This window comes from Buceros rhinoceros, unplaced genomic scaffold (genome assembly GCF_000710305.1).
Source record: "Buceros rhinoceros silvestris isolate BGI_N320 unplaced genomic scaffold, ASM71030v1 scaffold1146, whole genome shotgun sequence".
Classification (NCBI taxonomy): domain Eukaryota; kingdom Metazoa; phylum Chordata; class Aves; order Bucerotiformes; family Bucerotidae; genus Buceros; species Buceros rhinoceros.
Genome location: NW_010415574.1, coordinates 32,122 through 56,881, shown reverse-complemented (window position 1 = coordinate 56,881; position 24,760 = coordinate 32,122). Strand labels below are relative to the sequence as shown.

The 24,760-nt window shown below is 39.4% G+C and overlaps 1 protein-coding gene across 1 annotated transcript in view; it reads right to left on the bottom strand.

Moving 5' to 3' along the window:
• Nucleotides 1-10,828: 10,828 nt before the first annotated feature.
• Nucleotides 10,829-24,760, bottom strand: part of LOC104494584 (transcription initiation factor TFIID subunit 2-like) — a 44,679-nt gene continuing 30,747 nt past the window's right edge. Inside the window, exons 16-19 of the mRNA XM_010137445.1 lie at nt 23,757-23,986; nt 21,027-21,179; nt 20,507-20,612; nt 10,829-11,094 (exon numbers count right to left, since the gene is read on the bottom strand). Of these exons, the coding sequence (XP_010135747.1) occupies nt 10,829-11,094; nt 20,507-20,612; nt 21,027-21,179; nt 23,757-23,986 (755 nt within the window). The remainder of the gene's footprint in view (nt 11,095-20,506; nt 20,613-21,026; nt 21,180-23,756; nt 23,987-24,760) is intronic.

Sequence of the window (24,760 nt, the reverse complement as noted above, 5' to 3'; positions counted from 1 at the left end):
ACTCTTTCTCTTCCTGTCCTGCATAGCTGCATGTTGAGGCTGCAGCACCAGCTGAATCTTCCAGGTGCTGCTGCCACTGACATCATCAGCAACACAGCACAGTCACTGCATGTGAATTGCTGAATTCTTTATTTATGGAGCACTATTCAAAACTGTGCTCTGGACAAGGTAGATCAAGAAATGTCTTTGCAACGGTGTCCGAGCAGTTTCCAAAATACTGTGACAACACTCCTCTGAGGTAAAGGCAGCATTTTCACCATTTTCTGATGGGACATTAACAAAGTATTTCCACTGATTCTAAGAGCCTGCCTTAAGACTTTGAGGAATCCCAGTTTCTAGAGTTCATAGCATTACATAGCACTACTGGTACAGTCTGTAACAGGGACTACCAGAGACTTGCTGCAGTGGATGTGGGCAGCACAGACCTCTCTTATCTCCAGATGAAGCCATCAAGACTCAGTTCTCCCGAAGACTCAGTTCTCCCAACCATAGCTATGCATCTCAAGCTGAGTGCTGAACAGAGAAGTTAAAAATGACCTTTTCCAAAAATTATAGCTGAAACGACCTGGCAGCATCTCATAATAATTCTGTCTATGAAGACACAGAAATTCACCCCTCCTGAGTAAGACTGAACTGATCTGAGCATGACCTGATTTCTCCTGCAGCCTCATTCCCCTCTGAAGACTTTGCTTTTGAGATCATCTCATCATACTTTGATGCCAAGGGGCTGAGTACTGTTGCCCAGACGGTCTTATGTCCTCTTGAATTGCAGCCTATTCGCCAAAGAAAGTACTGTATGGGTTTTGTTTTGGTTTGGTTTTTTTTTTTTTTAAAAAAAAGATTGAATGCAAAGAAGAGCAATTTCTAGTGTGTCGATGATGTGCTGCATGCTCTTTCATGGCTCAACAGCAGCACAGGAACACATCAGGCTCATGTAAGGTAAGAGATTGGCAACTAATAGTCTTCGTAGCTTGCCATCCTTTTGGTAACTGGTATCTGCAGAGGAGTAAAGCATGCCATTTTTCATAGCCATTTTAGCTAATGGCTATGAAACCTGTTGCTCAGAAGCACTGAGATTCCTGAACCCCTGGTTATAACCCAAGTTCTGGAAGGGATTTGAGTTCAAAGGGATTTTGTCTCGTCATTTTTGCTCATTGTCCCTCAATGCCCAGCTTCTCTTCCTTGTTGCTCTTCCCTCTCAGATCTTCCTTTGACTTCATTCTCTGTCACTGGTTCCTTGATCCACTTCTTGATCCATTTGCTTAGTTCCCTCACCTCCTGGGCTAACATCCTATTTCACATTTGACACACCTTCAGCAGCAGTCAGGCTAAACCACCCAACTTCACTCTGGAATGGTTGAGCCCAAAGCACCTGCTCCCTTCTGTTGCCTCTGTCCTGGGGGCAGCAATCATCTGAACTGGTTCAGCCGTGTATCAGAATGGTAAGTCTCATGGAAATTCACCGGGCTTTGATTTCGCCATGCTGGAGTCTCTTCTGGAAATCAGACAAAGACTTCTAAATCACATGGATGGTTTGGCCAGTTCTACCTCTCATTTCCACTGAAAACTGCGAGTCTTTTCATTATTTCAGGCAGATGTTAGCGGATGAGTCAGGGAGCCATAGTTGCCAGCCACTGAGCTGAAGAAGTCCAACAGAGAGTCCAAGAGATGATAAAGTCTAGCAGAACTGACAGTTATCCAAAGCTTGTAGCTTGCGCTCGGCACCCCTGGGAACACACAATACACACTGAGCAATGGATTCCAAAATATTATGAAATAAGCCTGCATGTAAGAAAAATAAGGATCTCCTGTTGAATTAAGGAGTTAGGTCATTAATCCTTGTTCATATTACATTACTCACACTTGAGAGACAAATAACTATCTGTTGCCTCACTAAGCGACATATTTATTTGAACAAATGTTTCCCAATAAGTAGGGAGAAAGAACCATTTCAACAGAAAAGTTCTATATTATGGTCTTATCATAACAAGCCACCTCACAGTAAGCTGATGTGTATCGTATACAAGCACCCATTGTAAAAAGCTATTAGGTGTATCTCATTTTACAGTGCTGACATGTTCGTTCGTTCACAGAGGTCATTAGCTCACAACGGAGCCTCTCATTTCCATACGCCTTACTGAGGTTTTGCTGTACTTCAGAATCAAACCTCAGTATGAGCATTTTAACTCAGAAGGACATGATTGGTGTCATACAAAGTCAATTTATATCGAAATCCTGCAACCGTTCAGAACAGATTTTATATAAAAAGTTTACAGTCTCTGAATGGAAAGGACATAGTACATGATTAGGTCAAATTCACATGCTTAATATGTTTAACAGAAGGCTAGACTTTTAAAAAGAAGAAGAAAAAAATGCCCAATTTTAACCAAAACTACCTATTTTCCTCTAGGCTGAAAATGCTGCTCAGCTGCTTGTTTACAGGCTGGCCTGTAAACACAGCATGGGATGCAAGCAGTGTGGGAAGGTGAACCGCTGCTTACATTTTCATCAAACAAGTTGGTTATTGCTGCTGGAGTCTCCCAGTCCAGCCAGGCACCGGCACTGTCCCCTCTCTCCAATCGGCTCCACTGCTCCAGGGGCTGCGCCAGGCAGCCAAGGGCAGAACGCCGTTCTATCCATCCGGGCAGTAGAAAGCACATTGGAAAAAGTAAAAACCCATGAGAAAGTAAGACACAAGCAATGGGAGTAGAGAGCAGCTGATTAGCAGACTGCCCTCATCCACACACGTGTACATACAGTTTTAACCATCTCTGTAATTGTCTCGAGGACAGGAAAGACTATTTGGTGGCGTGTACTGATGCCTTCTCCTGGTTCTGCTCCTCATCCTGATGGGGTTTGAAACCTTGACATCCTGAGCAGCTCATGTTTGACGTAGGAAGGGAAAAAAATAGTAGGGTAAAAGACAGTGGAGAGAAGGAAGAGGGAAGAGAGAAGAGCAAGGGGAGGGAGCCACGGAGAAGAGAAGGAGCCTGAGAGCTTATGAGGTGTGAGATGACCCCTGTCTGTGTAGTGTATTCAGCTTGTGAGATACATAATGGTTCACCTTCCAGTCTCTCCCCCTTCCCTAGCCTGGCAAGGGGCTGATACAGCATGAGCAGTTGCACAAAATGTCCAGAACAGCTCACTTAAACTGCATACGTGGCCAGTGAACATTCATTCCCAGTGCAGACAGAGGGCTGAGAAAAAGTCCTGGCAGCTCCTACTGCAGCTCAGGTGAGCTCAAGTGTTTCTTGTCTATTTTATCCTCCCCCCCTGAAAGAGCAGACATTTCATTTATATTGCAAATAGAGGACTAGAGCAGTAATGTGAAGAAAGAGAGAGATGTTGTCTTCACAGAGAGAAACTCTGCAGATGGCGGGGGGGAAAAAAAGCTTGAATGATACCAGGATCCAAAAAACTGTGACAGTCATGTCCCTCCAATGATTGTCAAAGCCCCAAGAATATTAGTTATCACCACCTGGAGCTTTTTGTAACATTAATAGCATTATGAATACCTTATATTAATTCATCTTTACCTTAAATAAGAGTTTTTAAAAATGCCCGAAGATTTACAGCTTCCCTGTTTTTCTGTAGCAGACAGAAAACTGTCAGGAGTTGCTTCAGGAGCCCAGCATGCAGAGCAGCATCATCCCAGCCTGAAAGTCTGCACAGACTGAACATTCTCATCACGCTCAGGTGAAGCCCCCATCATATTTAAGCACAAGAAAGGCAGATGAATGAGAAAAACTGGCACTCAGACTAGGGAAGCTGGAAGGGGCTCTCAATGTAACAACTTGTAACAACTCCTCAAATGGTGACACTGATTGCGTAAAATCGGCGCAGACTCTAGGGGCAGATACAAGTCACTGGCTCAACTCAGAACCACAACCAGAAAAACATTCTGATTAAAAAATAGCTCCTCTGTGCGCAAGGGCCAGTTCCCGATTGTAATTCTGTGCAGCCCAAGTATATGTTGCATATGTAATTACAGAACAGGCAAATCAGGTTCAAAGTATATTTTACTTTTGTAAAACAACTGTAAACTACATATTTAGAAACTTTTGGTATTCTTGATGATAGCGTAAATAATTAAAGGAAATTTAAAAGAGAAAATGCAAGGAGTTTGTTTCATTTAGATGACATGGATTCCGTTAGGATACATTGCTTGACTCTGGAAAAGCAAGGGAGCTCTTTCTAGGTTCTCAGTTAACAACCTGGAATACAGCACTCAAGGACAACAGTCAAAAATTAACCAGCTGTTGTACGTTACACATATTATCAGTGTCTTGTTTTCATTTCATAAATGCATTTGTCTCCAATTAAATTGTTGAACTTTTATTGGAAAAAGAGTTCTGTTTTCAACTGCCTTCTCCACACTATTTTATTTAGAGGTTTTCATTTCTCCTCCATCATTGCAGTAGTAAACAGCCAGTTCCTTGAAGTTCTTCATCAGTTCTCCTACAACATAATTGCATTTTCTCTCTTCCATGAAGACACACACAAAAAAGCTTTGTTCTCCGCCTCCTCTGTGTCTCATCATAGCCTGTAAGTGCCGAGCATTTTATTAAACACCTGGAACATTTTCAGTGCTATAAAAACAAATGTCTATTTTTAAAAATCTGTGTCTTAAAACTAAAGCACCCGCAGTATTTTGGAAGTAGTCAAGTACTCAATAACAAATGTATGAATTCCAGCCTTTTTAATTGACTGCATCCTTTGATAAAAGGATCTGAGGGAGAGAAACATTTTTTACACATACTGCTCCAAACACAAGAAAGACGCTCGCACAGACTCTGGAACTGTATGATGTCCATAAGAGACAAGGAACATCTATGCCTGGTTCTCAGAGAGGAGAAATAAGCTGTAGTAGCCCACTGGGCACAGAGCTTGGAACAGACCATGAAAAACCACCCGAGAGACTCAAAAGGCCCAAGTGCAGGGTATTACCCTGCTCCAAAGCAGCTTACACCCTCTGCTTTGGTGGATGGCTTTGAGTGATCTGCCTTTCTTGAAGCTTGTACATCTCCCAAGTGATTATTACATCAATAAATGGGAAGAAGACTTGAAAGTAAAGAAATAGTAGAGGAAAAGAAGTGCAGATGGCAGCAGCTCCATGAGTGAGTACATAATACCTAAATGCAGTAGAGACCGGCTTAGCTCGGTGAGTGGTAGAACTGATGCAAGACCTTTAATCTCCAAGTCTCTCGTCACTGTGGTCACAGACCATCTCAGTCCCTCCTCTTCCTTCCTTTTCTCCAGTTTTTCACTGCACAGAAAAACGAGGAATTAAGTGACTAAAAATAGCAAAAAAATAATGCACTGTCAGTAACTTTCAGGACTGCCATACCAACTTGAAGAGCTCTACTCAAATATTTCCAAAACTGCTAAAAACCTTCTTCCATCATATGCTTCAATTTGACTTCTGGGTGGGAGATGAGCTACAGAAAGACTGAAGTCTTTTCTAGAATGCCAAACCTTCAGGCATTAAAAACCTCAAAAGATTTGGCAAAATAAATACTAGAAGCTCAGCAGAGTCAGTATTTTAAGGAAAACAGGCCCAGGACTGCTTCTACATACACTGTAGCTGGGCACTGAAGGAAAGCCACGGCCACTTTTCTGTTGCTCTCACGCTGTCCCCTTAGGTTCCACGCTGAAACCCACACCCAGGCAGACACAGCGAGGCTTGGCACAAACCGTTCCAGCACCCACAAGAAACAGAGCGTTACTCACACAGATCCAGACAGCTTTTAAATGGTGAGTGAGTTTTGAGTCACCCCTCCTTTTCCTGGAAAGGTGAGGAAAAGATAACTTCCAGAAGAGGCTTTTTTTTCCCTGGAATAAGTTTTTGAAGAGGGGAAGAGTCAATCAGGCCTTGAAATTTCATTACTAATGCAATTTCAAACTTTTCCCTTCTTTTTAGGGAGTATCTTCATTTAGAATTTTTTATCAGTTACTTGCATTTTACAGTATTATTTACGTATAGTATAGAGGAACGTTTAGAAAATTAGAAGTACATTTTCAGAAGGAAATACTTCATATTAACACGCATCTGAAATTCCAGTCTATGAATAAAAGTAAAATCACACAGTCACAGAAGCATGAGACCTTTAAGATCATCAAATCCAACCGTTCACTCTACACTGCCAGGTCACCACTAAACCACGTCCCTCAGCACCACATCCACACATCTTTTAAATACGTACAGGGATGGGACACTTCCCTGGGCAGCCTGTTCCAATGCTCAACAATGCTTTCAGTGAAGAAATTTTTCCTACTATCCTAAACCTCCCCTGGTGCAACTTGAGGCCATTTCCTCTTGTCCTATCACTTGTCACTTGGGAGAAGAGACCAACCCCCACCCTGCTACAGCCTTCTTTCAGGTAGCTGTAGAGAGTGATAAGGTTTGCCCTCAGCCTCTTTATCTCCAGGCGAAACAACCCCAGTTCCCTCAGCTGCTCCTCACATGACTTGTTCTCTAGACCCTTCACCAGCTTTGTTGCCCGTCTCTGGACACACTTCAGCACCTCAATAGAATACAATAAAATAGAAAAATAATAATAAAAAAAATTTAAAACCCCTATTTGACCTGAAATGTCCTTTGTAGTAATTTTTGAAGAGTTCTTCTTTTGCCCTTTATTGTTGAGACCACTCCTTTTTTATTTTTAACACAGCAAAGAAAAAAATAACTGCCAGTCACGTAAGCTCATCTCACGCCAGCCTTCCAAAATTTCCAAAATTAATCTGATTCAAAACATTCACTCAACCAATTCACAACAAAATTAAGATTCCCAAAGAGGCGCAGATGTCAAAACTTGAATTCACCCTATCGTATTGTTTTCTCGAAGTCGCAAGGAGCCAAACAAGCTGCAGCTGCCAAAGAGGGTTTTGCTGCTGCTCACGCCTGCCTCCCTCCCTCTCCCCCTCCACCCTCGGCTGCACAGTCACGCATCAGCCTCGCCGCTTACTCAACCTCTGCCCAAAAGCTTCAGCTCGCTAACGCAGCAAGAATTACTCTGATTTTATTCACAGCTTAAGAGAGTTGTATCGGGCCACATGAGAGCCCAGGTATAACCCAGAAAATCCCACATGGCACTGCGGTGTCAGGAGCTGGCGGGAAGAAACAGCTGCTGGCTGCGGCGGTGCCGAGCTGTTAGATCAGCCCAGAGCGTACCCACGCACTTTCACTTTCACTCAGAAATGAAGAACATCTAGCCAAACACGCTTTTGACCTTTGCTGTCACTTTATGATGTTTACCACATCCCCAGCGCCATACTAGCTGAAGTGTTTATTGAAACAATACAGCCTTTCAGATGAAATCCTGACTCATCCTGTACCAACAAAGGTTACGAGCCTTGTAGATTTATCTGGACAAAAATAACACTAAAAGAAAACCTTGGAAATGTATGTAGAATACCTGTATTTATGACATCAGATGACTATGGAGTAATGCAGACTTTAAGTATTAGCTGCCATGGCTTAATGCGTTTGCAAACAGTCATATATTTCATTGCCATTTAAAAAGTAAAAAAAAAACCCAGGAAATAAATACAAATTGCCCATCACATCTAGGGAGCCACTGCAGAAATTCCACCAACAAAAATGGAAGATCAAATAAACTGTGAAAACAAACTATAACAGCAAGGTCCCTGCGCTGTGGCAGGGCAAAGCATCCCATCAACACCCCCTGCAGATATTTGCCAATCTGCTGCTGAAAAACCTACAAGACCAGACCTTTCACATCACCATTAGGTGCCTGTTAGAGTATTTTCCATCTTAACACCCCAGGGAAATACTTTGTCTTGCAAATATAGCTAAACCCTCCCTTCCCACAGGAAATATCAAGTACAGCTGATACACAGTTTTTGTTGTAGCAATCTTTTAGGTGTTGGAACGGAGAGTTCCTTCCTCAGACTTCTTTTATTATAGACCAGGAATAATCAGTTCCTTTTATTTTTCCATACATGCAATGCTATCTGTTGTTTTTTCCATTTGGGGGAATTCACCCACCTATTTCTTAAAATGTGTTGCCCCAAATCACCGGCACTTGATAGAATAATTACTTTCACGTCTTATATAAAAAAATTCCTGTTAATCCATAAGTGATTTTTTACTTTTCAGCTCTGTGCACCCAGATGCTTTTCCCTCCACTGCACCTTGCAAGGCGGAGGGAATGGCTTGCTTTCATGTGCTTCCTCTTCCCTCCAGTTCCATACTTCACAGTCACGCCTACTGAATTCCAGCTTGTTGCTGTTGGATCACCGGTGCAACTCACCTTTTGACTTCTGAGCACATCTACAAGTTTGTGAGCACTGCCTGTCCTTGTTGCAGCACCTGCAGACCTCAAATGGATTCCATTGCACAAGTTAACGGGTATTCTGAAACAGGAGCATGACATAACCTCAGAAAATGCACTGGAAAAGTCCTTTTAGACTTCCCCCCCACTCCTCCAATTTTCTATAAACATTGTCTTTGCCATGTTTCCTTAGCATATATTCAATAGTTCACTTAAAGTCACACAGCCAAATACATGATGGCAGAACTACCATGTTACGGTTCTGCCTGCATCACCAAACAATGCATTTCTTCTCAGCATAGGAGTGTAAATCCACCTCTCTGAAAGTAGGAACTACACTAGCCTGTATTATCCATGACCTCATTTTTAAAGCGTAAGTGCATCTGCCTCCCCTCTCCCAATGCCACCTTTCACTGCTTATTAGCCCAGGTCTCCCACAAACACCTTTGGCACTGTTACCTCACTCCTTAGCCAAGGGAAAACCAGCCAGGAATATTTCCATTGAGCTGTTCCTATAGCCTCCTGACCTCTCCCTGTGATTCTCAGCTCATGATGCGAACGTCACAGCTTGCTGGCTCAAGGCAGGCAGTAAGCTGAGCTGTACATGTGGTTAGCTGACCCCAAACACACTCAGTACCTCATTCTACCCATGCTTGCGTGTTCTCCAGTTCCTGTTGCATCTGCAGCTCCTCTAAGTGATAACAGCTTGCAGTCATTGCGAGAAAGGAAACCAAACACAATGAGGTGGGCTTCACTTAATGCGAAGAGCTGTTGGCGTGGCAGCAGATGGGAGGCTGCGCTGCTGCCCAGGTCCATCACATCTGAATCCAGCTCGGACGTACCTTAACTTGTGTCCCAAGTAGCACAACTATCCTCGTGGTATTAAAGGGATTATCTGTGTATTACATAACACCTGACTTGATCACCTTTCCATTCTGCAGGTAATCACACAGAATCACAGAATCATTTGGTTGGAAGAGAACTTTAAGATCATTGAGTCCAAACATTCACCCTGCACTGCCAGGGTCCCTAAACCATGTCCCTCAGACATCTACACGTCTCTTAAACACTTCCAGGGATGGGGACTCCACCACCATAATGTTATTACAAAAACTACAGGATTCAACAGCAAGTATATAAAATTATTTATTAATTTTCACGAAACACAGTATGGCTTAAATTTTTTTTTCTTGGGTCCCTGTTGATCTTTCCCCCTTTGTCCTAAAGAGAATCAGTCTCTCACAGGAATTTCGGGAAAAAAATTAAAAAATATTTAACCCCAATACAACCATCTTATAGGAAGCTAAATGTTAAGTGAACTCTGGGCAACAGAAGTTAACCAGTGCATGGAAATAAAATGCCTGCCTCTACATACAAATAAAGAAAACATATAAAAAAGCGGCAGAGATTATTTATCTCTATTATCAAAATTTCTAAAAACTTCAGGTTTTTAAGTAAAACATTTGCTGGGTGTAAATAGTACACTGCATAAAACACAGCTAAAGAAATTTAGAAGCATCCATCATTTAAAGTCCCAGACCTAGTTTAATCTGCCAGTATATTTCTCCTGTGGATTCATGAGCTGATCATAGAGATTGCTTCCAAAAAAAAAAAAAAAACCTACCCCTCAGTAGCAGGAAATATGTATTCTTCAATCTTTTAATTTTTAAACTTTTCTAAAATTTTTTTCTCACTTTTAGCAAACTCATATTTCAAAAGCATATCCCAATGTCAAGCCTGAAGAAAAAATTCTGCCTTTGTCAAAATAATTCGCAAACTTTATTGGATTTTTAAAAGCCTGATTACAGGACAAAACATGCATTAAGCATTTTGCTAAAATTCCAAAAACATAATTGCAGAATGTCATTATATTCAAAGGGTCATGTCCATAATAAACACCTGCAGCTTAAAAGCAGCTTGGAACTTTTGAAGAGGTTTAGTATCTGAAAAAGGGAAATGTCCTGTATACCGTTCCTAAAGCTCTGACGTTACATTGCAATGGTTAAAGCAAGAAACAGCTCAGCTGAAGACTACAGAAAATCCCTGTCTTCTCAGGAGGTCTACAGTTGGTTATACAATGCTACTCTGGAAACAGCACTACACCAAAGGTCTGGCAATTGGCTTCTGCTTAAAACATACTCTGCCGCACAACATTCTTCAAAGGATTAAAAATGTAATTGATTCTGGCAGTACACATGGTCAGCATGATGTGCAGGGGGTTGCCAGTGGACATGGGGCCCTTACATAAAGGGCTGTTTTCTTTGTTTAAAATGGAAAAAAGAGTGGGAGATGTGGAGAACAGCGAAATACAAAATGAGTCAGAATCATAAAACACATTTTTTCAATCAGATTATTTCAGCAGCCGCATATGCAAAGAGGGCTTCAAACGAGGATGGTGGCAGAGTCTCTGAATTGCTAAGGCAATTCACATATTCTTATTTCCATAAAAAAAGATAGAAGCTATAGTTATATACATCCTTCTAAATATTCAGAGAATATTGCAAGTTGAACTCCAGAGAAGCATGAACTCCATGTCAGTCTGAAAGTGATGGGGAACGGATTGATCGTGCACTGGCTGGACTGTTAGAGAAAGCAAAGGGATCCTTTTCCTTTTCTTTATTATCGTGTTTATGCTTATGCTTATGCTTGTGTTTGTGTTTCTTCTTCTTTTTCTTGTGCTCATGGTGGTGATGGTGATGGTGATCACTATGTTTTGAGGAGTTTGATTCTTTACTAAACACAGAGAGTGGAGCTGCTGAGACAGGGTGCATGTTCATCTCTCCTGAAGACTGTTCTTTACCTAAAACAATGGATAAAGTGGGATTAGTAAACGTTTAACTTGCATTGTTTTCAAACATAAGAAATTCAGAAATTAGATAAAACCTACGTTATCATTTAAACATGCAAACAGAAGATTGTTTCTCTTTCAGAAAAGGATCTGAACATGCTGCTGAAGTTCCCACACTACTGACAGTTTTTACAGAGGTACTCCTTCCTTCCTCAAAAGTATAAATGGATCCCAGCAATTATGAGTTGTAAAGAGCTAAGAAACCACAAGTTAAACTAGCTTCCAGAAATTCATTTAAGGCCACTATATCATGAATAATGGAAATCCAGCTGCTTATGAAAACCATGATATAAAGTGCAGGACTGGCAAACATTATAGCACAGTCTTGGGATGTGAACTCCTTTTGGTCAGGAGCCAAAGCCTCCTGTAAGAACGTACAAACCTTTTGATACTGAAGAATCTTAATTGCTTTTTCCAAAAGTTGCACCTTACAACCGATTTATCCTATTTGAAAGATTATCCAAAGTTTTGTTCTTAAAAAAACCCAAATAGCAATAGACAATTACACCATCTTCATTAGTATATATTTCACAAATACACTAGAACTACCCATATGTTGTGTAAGCCTGGTATCTGAATCTGAGGAAGGAAAATCTGATCTGTGACCTCTCAGTTCCTGAATGACTTTCTCATTCTCTCTTTGGCTCATTTAGTATTTCATTATTTCACACAAATTGCCATAGCTTCAATAATAGGAATTAAAGGGCAATACTCTAAGAATAATATTGTTAATGAGGGGAAACACTTGGCAGGTAGGAAGGCTCAAATTCCTTTAGGCAGAAATTTAATCAAATCACTCACATTGCAAGAATGTGCTTTAACTACTAGATAAATGTAGAAAAGCACCATCAAATTTGGAGGGAACTGCTCCTTTTAGTCTTACGTAAAATGGACTTTCTTCATTCTGTTTGGGTTTTTTTACTTCCCTTGCAGTTTTTGATTAAAATATCCCTGTTAACTAATAATGAATTACAGAATCATTTTGGTTGGAAGAGACCTTTATCAACAAGTTCAACTGTTCACCCTGCACTACCAGGACATCGCTAAACCATGTACCTCAGCACCACATCTACACATCTTTTAAACACTTCCAGGAATGGGGATTCCACCACCTACCTGGGCAGCCTGGTCCAGTACTTCACAACCCTTTCAGTGAAGAAATTTTTCCTAATATCCTGCCTAAACCTCCCCTGGCGCAACTTGAGGCCGTTTCCTCTCATCCTATTGCTTGTTACTTGGGAGAAGAGACCAAACCCCACCTTGCTACAGCCTCCTTTCAGGTAGCTGTAGAGAGTGAGAAGGTCTCCCCTCAGCCTCCTTTATTCCAGGCACAACAACCCCAGTTCCCTCAGCTGCTCCTCACAGGATTTGTGCTCTCAACCTTTCGCCAGCTTTGTTGCCCGTCTCTGGACACTTTCCAGCACCTCAATGTCCTTCTTGTAGTGAAGGTCCCAAAATACGATGTTTTATATTTTGTAATTATCTTTTTCTGTATAATTGAAAATAAATTATTATTTTTTTCCAGTACGTTTTTTTTTGTTTGGTTGGGTTTGTGTCTTTAAAGGCAAGAATGATTCGTCTATGGTAATGACTCCTGGAAATCTGAAGAGTGAGCTTCCTGTAGTACGACCAACAAGACTTGAGAAAGATTTCCATGTCATCTTTCTAGTCTTAGCCAAAAGATTAAGACATGATTCAATCAAGCACATACATAGCAAAGTTTCTAGACAGTACAGCTGTTCTGGGTTGGTTTGTTTGTTTTTAAATATGGCTGGAAAAACCAAACCCTACATCTCTATGCAGTGTTTAGAAGTCAGAATAGAAATACAGAACACTTTTATAGTGAGGATAATCAGTGACTTACTATGGAACACAGTGGAATCTCTATTACTTAAAGTCTTGAACAGCAAAAGTGATGTCTTTCTAGAAACACTGCAAGATGTCAGTATGGTGCAATACAATTTCTAACAACCTCAAACCAAAGCTCAGCCTGTGAACTTTAAAAAATTTAACCCAGTACAACTGGTATAAGGACATGGGCTTAAATCTGCAAGGATGATGTAGCAGCAGTGCCAAGTGCTGGTGAAGACAAAGGATGCAATCAAACACACGTTCCGGACTGTGTCGCGCTTTGTGCCACTTGTGCAAATTTCCTGCTCTTTACCAAGCTACCAGCTCTGCTAAGGTAACAGTCTGCATTATCACACCTTTACTTACTTCTGGTGGGTTATTTACAAAATCTTCTATTTAAAGCAGTTAAACACCACTGACTGGAGCAAGTTAGGGAGCAAATACAACAGTCACTTAAGCTAATAGGACTGAAAGGGTGGTGATGAGCACTTAGAAACTTTTAAGAGGCAGGAGGGTATTCAGGAAAAGGACAAATGGGATACAATTGCAACTCAAGGGCTACTGACACTTAAGGAGACAGTCAACATTGGTAATATGGCACAAATGTCATTAAGAAATGATATCTACTTTTACCGAGCCAGTACTAAGAGTACACACACACCTTCACAGAGGTCAATTATAGCTATAATCCATTTTTTAAAAAAATGCAAAACAACAAGTATCCAGGTTTCCTCATACCGTTAAGGAGTGCTTTGATATCAGATATAATGATCCTGAATGATAGTTCAGAAAGATGTATGCAGAGTACTGAACTCAGTTGTCTGTAAAATACACTGACCTGTAAAAGCTCTATAAAAATTTTTACAGATTTCTACCTGTAAATTTCACTGTTAAACTTGCAGAACACTTTTTCTTCATTTTAATTTATTAGCAATTACCAGCTACTTAAAGCCCACACAAGGAACCTGCCAACCTAGGAAAGCAAGGCTAAACAGGAATTGCTTTACAGGGCTTTAGCATCATCCTGATATCAACGGGTTTAGTAGGACTGCTGCAAAGAGGCATGGAGCACTCCCTCCTCCTGCATGGAAGCCATTTCCTTCTGGGAGAGGGAGCAGGACTGGAATCCAAGATTCTCAAATCACAGAAAGACACAGTAAGTGGAGGGTGAGCCCAGGAGCTGCCTTCTGAAGTGGTCAGTAGCATTCTCTGGAAGAAATGCATATCCGTGTGTCCGTCCACTTGGATCTCCTTCTGTTTGAGATGTGGAGACTCCAATGTAATTATTGGCTTTGCGGTGTTCCTGCTAGCTGGGTAGGTGTTTAAAATTAGACAGGATTACTATCCCATGAGACAAAGATCAGAAACTTCGTGCACACCTTGTCACAAACGATAAGCGTTAAAGTACCGTTTTCTCACATAATAAAAATCTCTGTCAGGTAATTGTAACATCCTGTTCATCAGTTATCTAGGGTACATTTTTTTTTTTCTTTAAGAATCATTGGTGCAAAAACACTGAACAGAGTTGTGGGGTGCAGTGTTTCACCTATTTTACTCTTATTCTGTTATTGAGCCTTTACAATTTGGGAACATGTAACTTGAGACTTTAACATGCCAAGAAGCTTTCATTATGGTCTCGCCTATATTTCTGATTTTGTGTGAAGAGGGTGGGACACCACAGACTTGCAGTCTCTGTTTCTTTCCATGTACAATCTATTTAAAACAGCTGGCTTATGTAGGACTTTTCCAAATCAACGCTTGTTAAAAATGACCCCGTTTGCACCCTGATTTATTCAAACATCAGAGAGAGAGAAACCAAATTCACAATCACAGCAAAGGGTAAGGTCCATGGGCCCTGTGTTTCAGCTAAGGACAGCTCGTTTCTCCAGAACCTGACACTGGTCACCTCTGGGAAGAAAAGGACATCAACATAAGCATGCAAGCACTAGGTATGTCTCACCCAGAACCCAAAGAAAGTTCACTAATGAGAAGAATAATGCAGTTTCTTTGCCTAGCAGTTAAACTGCAACTCTGGCTAGGATTTTCTCTAAAGAGAGAACACTAAAAAAGCTGAAAAGATCTTAAAAATGATTTTGACAATTACCCTGTTTTTCTTCATTTCTACTTTTTGTATTTAGCATTACTCTGGAAACATACAAGACACACCATTTTTTGAAGTTTATGCTGTGTTCATGCATCTGTTGAACCATCAACAAAGCATATACAGGAAGTTACCAAGCATAAATAATTCCAAGCTTGTAGAATTCAAGTGTGTCTTGTCATTTGTCTTATGGACCAAAATGTTCAAATTATATATCTCTGAAAAAAAAAAAAGGTATCAATATTCTGTCTAGTGTTCTTTTAAGGACCATATGACAAAATTTAAAGTTTAAGAGTAATAAGTAAAGGTCTAGTTAAAAAGACATAAAACTTCTCAAAAGTTTCTGAGGATGTGCTAAACAAATCAGTTAATTTGGCTTCAATATAAGAATTTTAACTAGTTCAAATTTACACATTCATTTGACTTCGTATTTTTAGTGGGATTTATATCCAGATAGATAATTCCAAAAAGACAGCACAGGTGAGCTGGTGATTTAACTAAAGTATACTTTTAAGTGGTAGATGTTTTATTAATTTCCTTATTGGACTTTCATTTAACTATAATGCTTTATCCTTAGAATAAAAAACAGGTTAACTGTGGTGTTATTTTTCCTAGATTTACTTTAATACTCTAGAAAATTCTAGAGTATTCCCTACTCTAGAGAAAAAGAACACTTAAATCAGTAAGTCAATTCAGAATACTTTGTGCCTCGTAACAGTTTCAGGTAGTTAACTTGGAAATTTAGTTACTTACCTCATCCACCTTCTAGGTTTGAGAGTGATTGGTTGTTTCCCCAGAGACAGTCACAGCTATGCTATTGTGTTGCTTTTATTAAATTGTGTAACTGACACCCTGCAGCCACAAAATGACGCAATTCTCATTTATGTTGTCACTTTATCTGCAGGGCTTATGTTTCTGTTAAGGCTGCTTTCATGCACTTTAGGATAAAGCACTTGAAAACACCCTTCTTATGAAGTGTACAATTCATGTTACTCACATACCGTTTCAGTGAGGCAAAATTATCTAGAGAACCTCAAAGCCTATGAGCTACCAGTTTAAAAACAGTTATATTTTAGGTAAGGAAGTCTACATATGTGTAATGGAGACTATCAAACAGATACTATATTAATAGATGTTATTAAATGGTAATCTAACAAAGCAGTTCTAACAGCTTTTCCCTCCTTAAAAAGTAAAGCAAAAATCCACCACTGTCACTGGTGTCCTCATGTCCAAGAACTGTTCCTTTATATATTTATATCTGTGTGCAGATGTTTTTGTAACACTTTTTGTCAGGGAGCCACTAACTAATGGCTGAACTTTGAGGTACTGGTGCTCAAAGTGTTCTGGGGAACTCTGCAGAGAACCAGGCTTTCAGATCAGAATGAATTCCTATTAACTACTGCACCCACACTTGAAACGTGGTGATTTGAAACAGCAGATTTGCTCAAATCTACTGTTTAAACATAAGGATGATGGTCATTTCTCTCTAATGCACTATCCAGTGCTGTATCCAGTGTCAAAGCATTCCAGACACAGTTCAAACCAGCTAATTCATTATTTCCTGAAACTGCAGGCAGTACCTGTCATAAACAAGACCACAAGATTCACATGTATGAATGTGGCCTAGTCCTTCGAAGTTTCATGTACATCTACATAGTAAACAGAGTCGCCTACAACATCAGCAGTGGAAATTTCCAGTTTTAGTATCCTGTAAAACAGCAAGTGGATTAATAGAATGGCCAAAAGATTTTTCTGATCTGAGTTCAAATGCTCAGGATGCGTCCACAGAAAAAGAACTCTCAGTGCACAAGAGAACATTGCTGTATTTACCTTTTTTTCTTTTGTAGAAATAAAGATAAGAGAGAACAGGATACTGCTTCAAATCAACTACCAACTACCAAATATACTTAGGAAAATTCTAATTAAATGTTTATCAGTGATCTGTAACTTCCTCGTAGATCACACAGGCTACAGCCAAGCATTTGTTTTGGAAGCACAAAAGAACAGGCCAATCGATAACCACTAACACATACAGAATAACTTTTTAAAGGTTAAGTATGAAGTATTATACTTTCAGATGAGTGAAATATTACAGTAAAGAAAGGAGCATCTTAATCTGACTTCACTGGAGTCAACTGCACATGACAAGTCACCTTACAGTCTGAAATGAGTTTAAATGTACTGCTTACACAAAATCTTGAAATTCTTCTGATCTTAAGATAGAGTGCAGGGAGTGTTACTACTATTCTGGGTTATTTAGTAGCAAATAAAAATCTGTTCTTGCATTAGAACTGTGACTTTGCACAGCTTTGGGGGCTCAAAGGAGGCTACCATGTTTCTAGTCCTTAGGGCACATGAATAATCAACAAAAAGCATTCTTCAGACAGTTCATAACTGATGTTTTGGTTGTTTCAATAACTTCTTGAAAAATGCTCAGAATCCCTTATAAGTACCAGAGCCCATGGTTCTAGTATCATAGACAGGATGCTTTAGTAGGATTAAAAACCTTTCCTATATGAAAGACTATGAAAGGTGCTGTAATTATAGTACTGAAACCTGTAATCCTGCAAGAGTTGTAGAACAAGACCTCCTTTATTGCCCTTGCAGTGTGTCTGAACCCTAATGTTTCACATCCACGAGCAGAAGCAGGGAAAAAAAAACCTTCTAAAGGAAAATAATATTTTCCTGGCTTTACAAGGGTTACTTCAACTTGGAACAAATCCAAATCATCATTCGGTGTGGTGTGGGGTGTAAAAAATACCAAAAACCCAGCCCCCCGCCAGATACAGCAAGATTTAGTCCAAACATGAACTTCCTCCTGGCAGCTGCTGTTTGCAGGCTGTGTTTGCTTGATGACCTAACACTTCATGTGACATGTGGGGACGTAACCCACAGCTGTGAGAGGAAAACTGGGTATGGACTAAGAATTCACTGTCTTCCAAGTAAAAGTCACAGAACTGAGGCAGATACAAGGCCTTACAGATTTACTAACAAGATACTGAGACCCTTCTAGAACCTGCTGTCAATCTATTTCACAATAATCACTCACTGAAGCGTACCCATCCTCAGACATTGCTGCAATGGCCCTCAGGAAATATTATCTGCGATTCCTCTGTAAAACAGAACACTACTATGTGTGAACAGTTTTATTTAAGCATGCTTTTATTTTTCGCCATCTGTTTCTTCTCAGAAGTATATCATTTCCTGAAGATTGAACTGCCTTTATTTACTCAGTCTGAAATTCATACATCTCTGCTTCTACGCAAAATGCTATGAATAAGAAACAGGTGAAATTTCAAAAGCAAAGAATATCTGAAGTGGAACAGTTTCTAACCACACACACATAAGAACGTGAAATTAATCTGAAGTGTTTTGAAATAATGCATTTCAAAGGCTTATTATTTAAAATTAATTCTGTGGCAAAACCCAGCATTTGTCTCATTTATTACCTAGGAAAGAAAATGTATTCCAGTGGGTTGAATGCCTAAATGGCAGAGGTGAGAAGGTCATTCAGCACACAACTGAAACTCAAAGTCGCTTTTGTCTGCTCTAGGTCTACAAAAGCAGCACTCAACTGTCCAGTACTCCATTTCTGATCAGACCTTACCCTTTCTGAACTCTAGTGCAATCTTAATATGCACAGTACTGGAGCACAGTGCTGGCATACAGAGGGTCCCATCAGTCCAATTTGTGAAGTATTTGGCAGAGTTTTGTTTATGACTATATTCCGTAGAGTGTGTAAGCTAGTAAAAAAAAATTGTTGCAAAATATCATTTAAGAGTTATAAATACTAATCCTCAGCGGATCAGCTTTGCACTCACGTGTCCTGTGTGTGTCATTCTTTGCCGTAACACAAAATGTGACGGTTGACCGTAACACTTAGGACAAAATTCAAACCAGCTCTGAGAGGTGTAAAGTAAAGGTTGTGTGGAATTAGGGTCCTAATTTCATGAGAGTAACCTGTATGCAGCCTTCCCCTTTACTCTGCTGTAATGTTTTAGGCAAAAAATTTTGAGTTTTGCTATTCTAGATATCTAACAGCAAATCCATCCTGGTGAGGTTAGCTGTACAAGCACATGTTAGCAACCAAAGGCCATCTGGAACCCAGAAACTAGACCTCCCTGTGTTTTCTGTGCCCATATGAACTTAATTTTTTAGCTGAGCAATGACAGCAGTTACCTTTTATATAAAGACAAAAAAAATCCAAACACAACAAAACCCTTTAGGGGCAAGAGCATGTGCCAAGGAAGTAAAAGTGCTAAGTCCTAGGTCCTAAGGGAGTACGAGCCTACAGCTTCCACACCTCTGGCCAGCACCAAGGCACCAGCCTCGGCAGGATACCTGGAGCAGGAACATCCACCAGCCCTTCTCTTAAAAGGGGCCACTGAAATTGCCAGGTCACACGGAAAGCAGAAGAGGTTGCCTGGCAGTCGGACAGGACGTAGGGCACTCAAGATGGAATCAACATTCCAGATCCTGTTGCTAAGGTCTACTTGTGTTTTACATTAGACAACCACTGGATAACAAAAAAGAACAAGTAAGTGGGTAATTACTCTGAATCTTGCTTCTGAGGCCAAAAACTTCACTTTTACACATTGCAGCCTTAAAACCTTGTTTTGGAGGTGTACCAAAAATTTCTCAAAATGCTTGTTACGTACTCACACTAGCTCAGCTTAGCTCCACTGACACATTCTGGAACTAAGCTTGAGAAACGTGGTTAAAATATTTTGAGAAAATGAGACTAACCACTGAATTTCTTTGCTAAGTGACAGACAAGCAAAGAAGGTGGAAGTTTGTCAATGAAGTTCAGCCTGCCTTAAGGTTCCTAAGAAACACTATTCTTTGAGAAGTAATTTTCTCAAATACTTCATGAAAAACATATTACGTAGTAAAATAAAAGAAGTGCTTGAAACTAAACCATTTTACTCATAGGTGCAATCTCTTCAACTTTGAAAGGCCCTTCTAACCATCTTTGAGGCTTGTATGCTTTTTAACTACTGATGTTAAGTTATAAATCATTAAGATTAGAGACTTTTTTTACCTGATTAATCTTGTTATTTTTAAAAAGTGAGTCATCAAAATGTCTATCTTTTAAATTACAATTACGGCAAAGTAAGTTTTACCCAATTGCTTATAGGGGTCTATTTCGGCTTCATGTTATTTTATTCATTCCTTCACTTTTATAAGCACGATACATACTTAGAGATGTATGAAAATACACATGTACACAGTTATCTATAAATAAACTGGAAGCTAAAGAAATGTTAAGCCCCATTTACACACTTCCTGGAGTTAACATTTAACACTTACCAACACTTTATGAATAGGAATAAGCAGTAGTGGAAAAAACACCCCACAACAGAAATTGTTGAAAAATTCATACTATCATTTTGCCATTAAATCTACTTGTACCTGGTGTGGATGGTCTCTCCAACATATTCAAATGATGGTAAATAAAGGCTTGACTGTCATGAACCGTGTCCATATCAATTTCCTCCTCTTCTTGAGAGTTTGAGAACTAAGATATCAGGAAAAAAAAATAAGCAGATACTAATAACTCGTAAGACTATCACTAAATAGAACTTAAAATATTTCATTTTTGAGATAAACTGGGGGTGAGAGGGAAAGGAATTGATATCTACCACTGCAAAGGAATAAAAATTCAATAGAATTAAAAAGGGTCAGTGCCTTTTCTTCTTTCTAATTTACCATGAAGCTGTGTGAACAAGATCAGTAACTGTCAACTTTAGTTCTTGCCAGCCAATAAAGAATCTGATGGGAAATGACTTTGCCAAAGTAAGTGCAACAACTACTGTACACATACACACAACACATCTTTTGTTTGAACACAGTTTTAAGAGAAGTCAGCAGAAGCCACTGCTGTTACTCTGAACACCCTACATATTGTGCAAGTTGAATTTCCATTTCTTACTCTGATTTTGAGTTTGACTTTACTGTCTTCATTCTTCTCTAGTATTTGCCCTGGCTCCAATGGAGACCCGAGTGGCATATCAGCCTTCCTCTTCACCCCCTGCTGATGACCAGAAATGCTGGATGCTGTTTCCTTAATAAGATGATCATCCTCCTGAAGTAGCATTAAAAGACCAAAATTAGAAGATAGCAAGAGCCATGTTTCAGCCTAAAAGCTGATAGCTGATAACACTTCTGAGTAAAGTGGGTGATTTGAACAAAGTTTTCCCTGTAGTTCCGGCAAAAAGTATTTTCTAAAACCCTGTATGGATTTGTGCCAACCTCTCCTACAAACACAGTTTCTCTTTACATCTATCCCTGCTCCCTCTGCATATCTAGCATTGGCATCTTCTCTGTCCCTTCTCACAATCATGGTACTGTTGGTGTGCAACAACCTCTGAATAGCCTTTCTATAAGTGTGTGCCTCGCAGACTCTCCTCAGTCCAAATCTCAGTTGAAAAACTGTGATAGCCTCTGATCTACAGATGGGATTTAGCTAAATCTTCTTTCAGTCAGCTTTAAAAGCCAATGCTTACTTTGTTGAATACAAATCATAGAAGCATTTATAACTTGGGTTTTCTTCTATTCACAACAATGTTTATTAAAAGGAGTTAAACTGTTTTGTGAATTACTGCTTAGATTATCAACAAAAACAGGGTCAAAGGAATATAAAAATAGCAGGAGAGCCTACCAAGTTACACATACAGTCATTAGAACAGGAGACAGGTGTTCCAACAAGTCCAATACACAAAATATAGAAGGAAAAATACAAGTACCCACAGAAGCAAACATAATTAAAAGCCTACTAAATACTAGATAAAAGCCATATAATAGACTCTCAAGAGCATATGCTGCTCCACTGAACTGCACTTTCTCCATCCTAGCCCCACAAACTCTTGCCCTGAACAATTCAAATTTAATTTTATGAAGTGGGTAACATTTACCATCCTCAGCAAATTCAGGGTCACAAGTCTATCAGTATTGATTTTAACACATTTATGCTCTCAGAATATACAGTCTGCTTTAAAGAATCTAGTTAGTTTGAAGTATTCCACTACCTGTTAATTCTTTTTCCCCTCAAATATGTATTTACCATTTTTTCAATCCTATTATGTAACCCTATGCACTGCTGTTGTTAAACACTTTTGGATAAACTTTGGCTGATTTGAGAGGCAGTCTTTGTTTTATGTTACTTGTTTGATTTTTTTTACAAAGGAAATCAGTTCCCTGAATTTGGGGGAAGTTACAGTAACAATGGTCACCTTAAAGTAAGGGCTAGGAGAAAGAAGAGGAGGCATAGAGGAAGATACAAGGGATGAAGTGTAAATTGCGGCTTATACTAATGCTGTATTTTCATACTGGCGTTAAGCCAGTACTGCCTCTTTCTCACCGCCTCAGGCACTGATGATGAGCTGGACCAGGAAACTACCCAGCAGGAAATATCTGTTCATAAAAAAGGCTACTTTTCAACCAGATCCTCCCCTGATTCAGCTCACTATGCAGCAACAATCATTGTGCTAGAGAGGGAGAGTACAGTAAAACGAAGAGTTAAAAGGAAATTTTTTGATTAAGATAGCGAGGCTGGAAAAAAAGTTTGAATGTTCACTGAACTGCAGCCTAAAAATCTGCCAACAAAATGTCTCCTGCTGTTTAATTCTGATGTTTACGTGCAGCAAAATAGGACATATTACATGTTCTGTAAATACGTAGGATAGCTTTAATGATATTTGACTCCATCATCATTTTGTGCCCCTAATGGAAATAGCCTGCAAGGTACCGTGATAATTTTCACTCTCGGTATACTACGGAATAAAAGTGATTTAGAAATTAACTATGGGACTGATAAAGTAACAGTAAACCATTTCATTCAAAAGGGTGGAAAGAGTTTCAAACATGTTAACCACATGTTCACATTCTCTTTCGGGATTTACTCCTAAGCAGTTTCAACCAGATGTAATTTCTGAAACTGTTAAGAAAATTACTCATTATTTCTACGTCTCTGATTTCTTCCTCTCATATTTAAATTTGTCCAACAAAAAGACTCAAGTCTTGCAGTAGTGGCAGTTACTTTTATGAAAAGCATGACTTGTACAGCTTATAAGAGCTATTTTCTAACTACAGAATGATTATATGTTAGGACTAAAGTCTTCTTTTCAGAAGTTGTTACAAATCCTTCAGAGCACAGTACTAAATTGTCAGATTCAAGTGTTCAGTGAAGGTATGTTAAATTTCCAACTTTCATATCTCTTGACGTTGTTTAAAAAGAGGTATAGATACATATTTTAAGATCTAAGAAATTTACTGATAAAAGGTTTTGTTTTGGAAAATAATGTAACTTGCCTATAAGCAACATTCTTAAGTCTACTAAAAAAAGTTTTCATCACAGCATCAAACATTTCTGTGAATCACTTCATGTCTCAAGCAATATAGAAAAAGTAAAGTTTTATAAAGAACAGAAATGATGAGACCAGAAAAAAAACAAGTAAAAAGCTTGCATACGCTATGCAAAACAGTTCTAAAAGGTCAAAAAAGTTAAGGTATTTGCCAGCTTTTCAAGTGGAAAGAGTAACAAGGTATAAAGGTAGCTTAGGTAAAGCACAAGAAAGTTAAACAGAGTACAAAATTAAATCAGCAACCAATGCAAGGACTCAGAGCCAGCTGAACGGGATGTGTGCAGATGGTGTATGCTTACGGTGTTCTGAAATCCTACTGACTGTCCGTGACTGTTAGTAATATTCACAGGTTCCTGATTATTTGCAACTGATTCAGGGATAATTGTTGGATTAAGTACAGCCTTCTTTTCTTTCAGATTAAGAACAAGTCCAAGCTCTGGTAATGGTAAACAAGAAGGTCTGCTGAGGCCAAAAAGTGTGAAATAGAGGTCCACAGCACCACATCGTAATCTCCAGTCATGTGAAGTTCCTAAAATCCAAGAGATTGTTGTTAATACAGAGACACAACCTTCTCCTCCCCGACAAATAAAACAAATAAATCCACCAGAGTGGATTCAGATGACAGAGTATGATATTTTCTGTGCTTAAGATACACTCGCCTCATTATTCCTGTCTCTTACTGACTCAAACTCATCTGCCATATCTTGTTTAAAAGGAAGGCTTTAAGTTGTTTGGGTTCTAAGCTAGAAGTGTTTAATAGAACAAGACTGGGAAACTAAGTGCTATAATGACATAACGAAAATAAAAGGAAAATAACCACACCCATATGGTTTTATTTTTAAAGCTTCACTTTAAGTTTTACAGTCAGACAATTAAATAGAACATTTTGTGACCAAAGTGGCTTCCCGTATCAATGGATTTTAGCACACTCTCCTATGTATTCCATGAAATGCAGCAGGAGCCTTAAGCATGACTGAGATCTGTACCCTCTGGAAACTGCACTTAGAGCAAACACAAACCAGCAATGCATAAACATGGGTTTGATGTCACTATGTCATGTACTTGACCAGATACTCAGTCTTTTAGTTTGTATTTATACCGGACATAAGTATTCTTACTGCACAAAGCAATGCTTCATTGATTTTATTTTTCATTGCACACTGTGTACTGCTTTTATATCTTCATACACAAACGGTCAAAGCACGTTTGGCACCAATCACGAAGACAGACATCTAACATCTGGTGCAATGCTGCAAATACAGTGATTCTGGTGTTAACTCAGCCCAGCTCTTAACTGATTGCA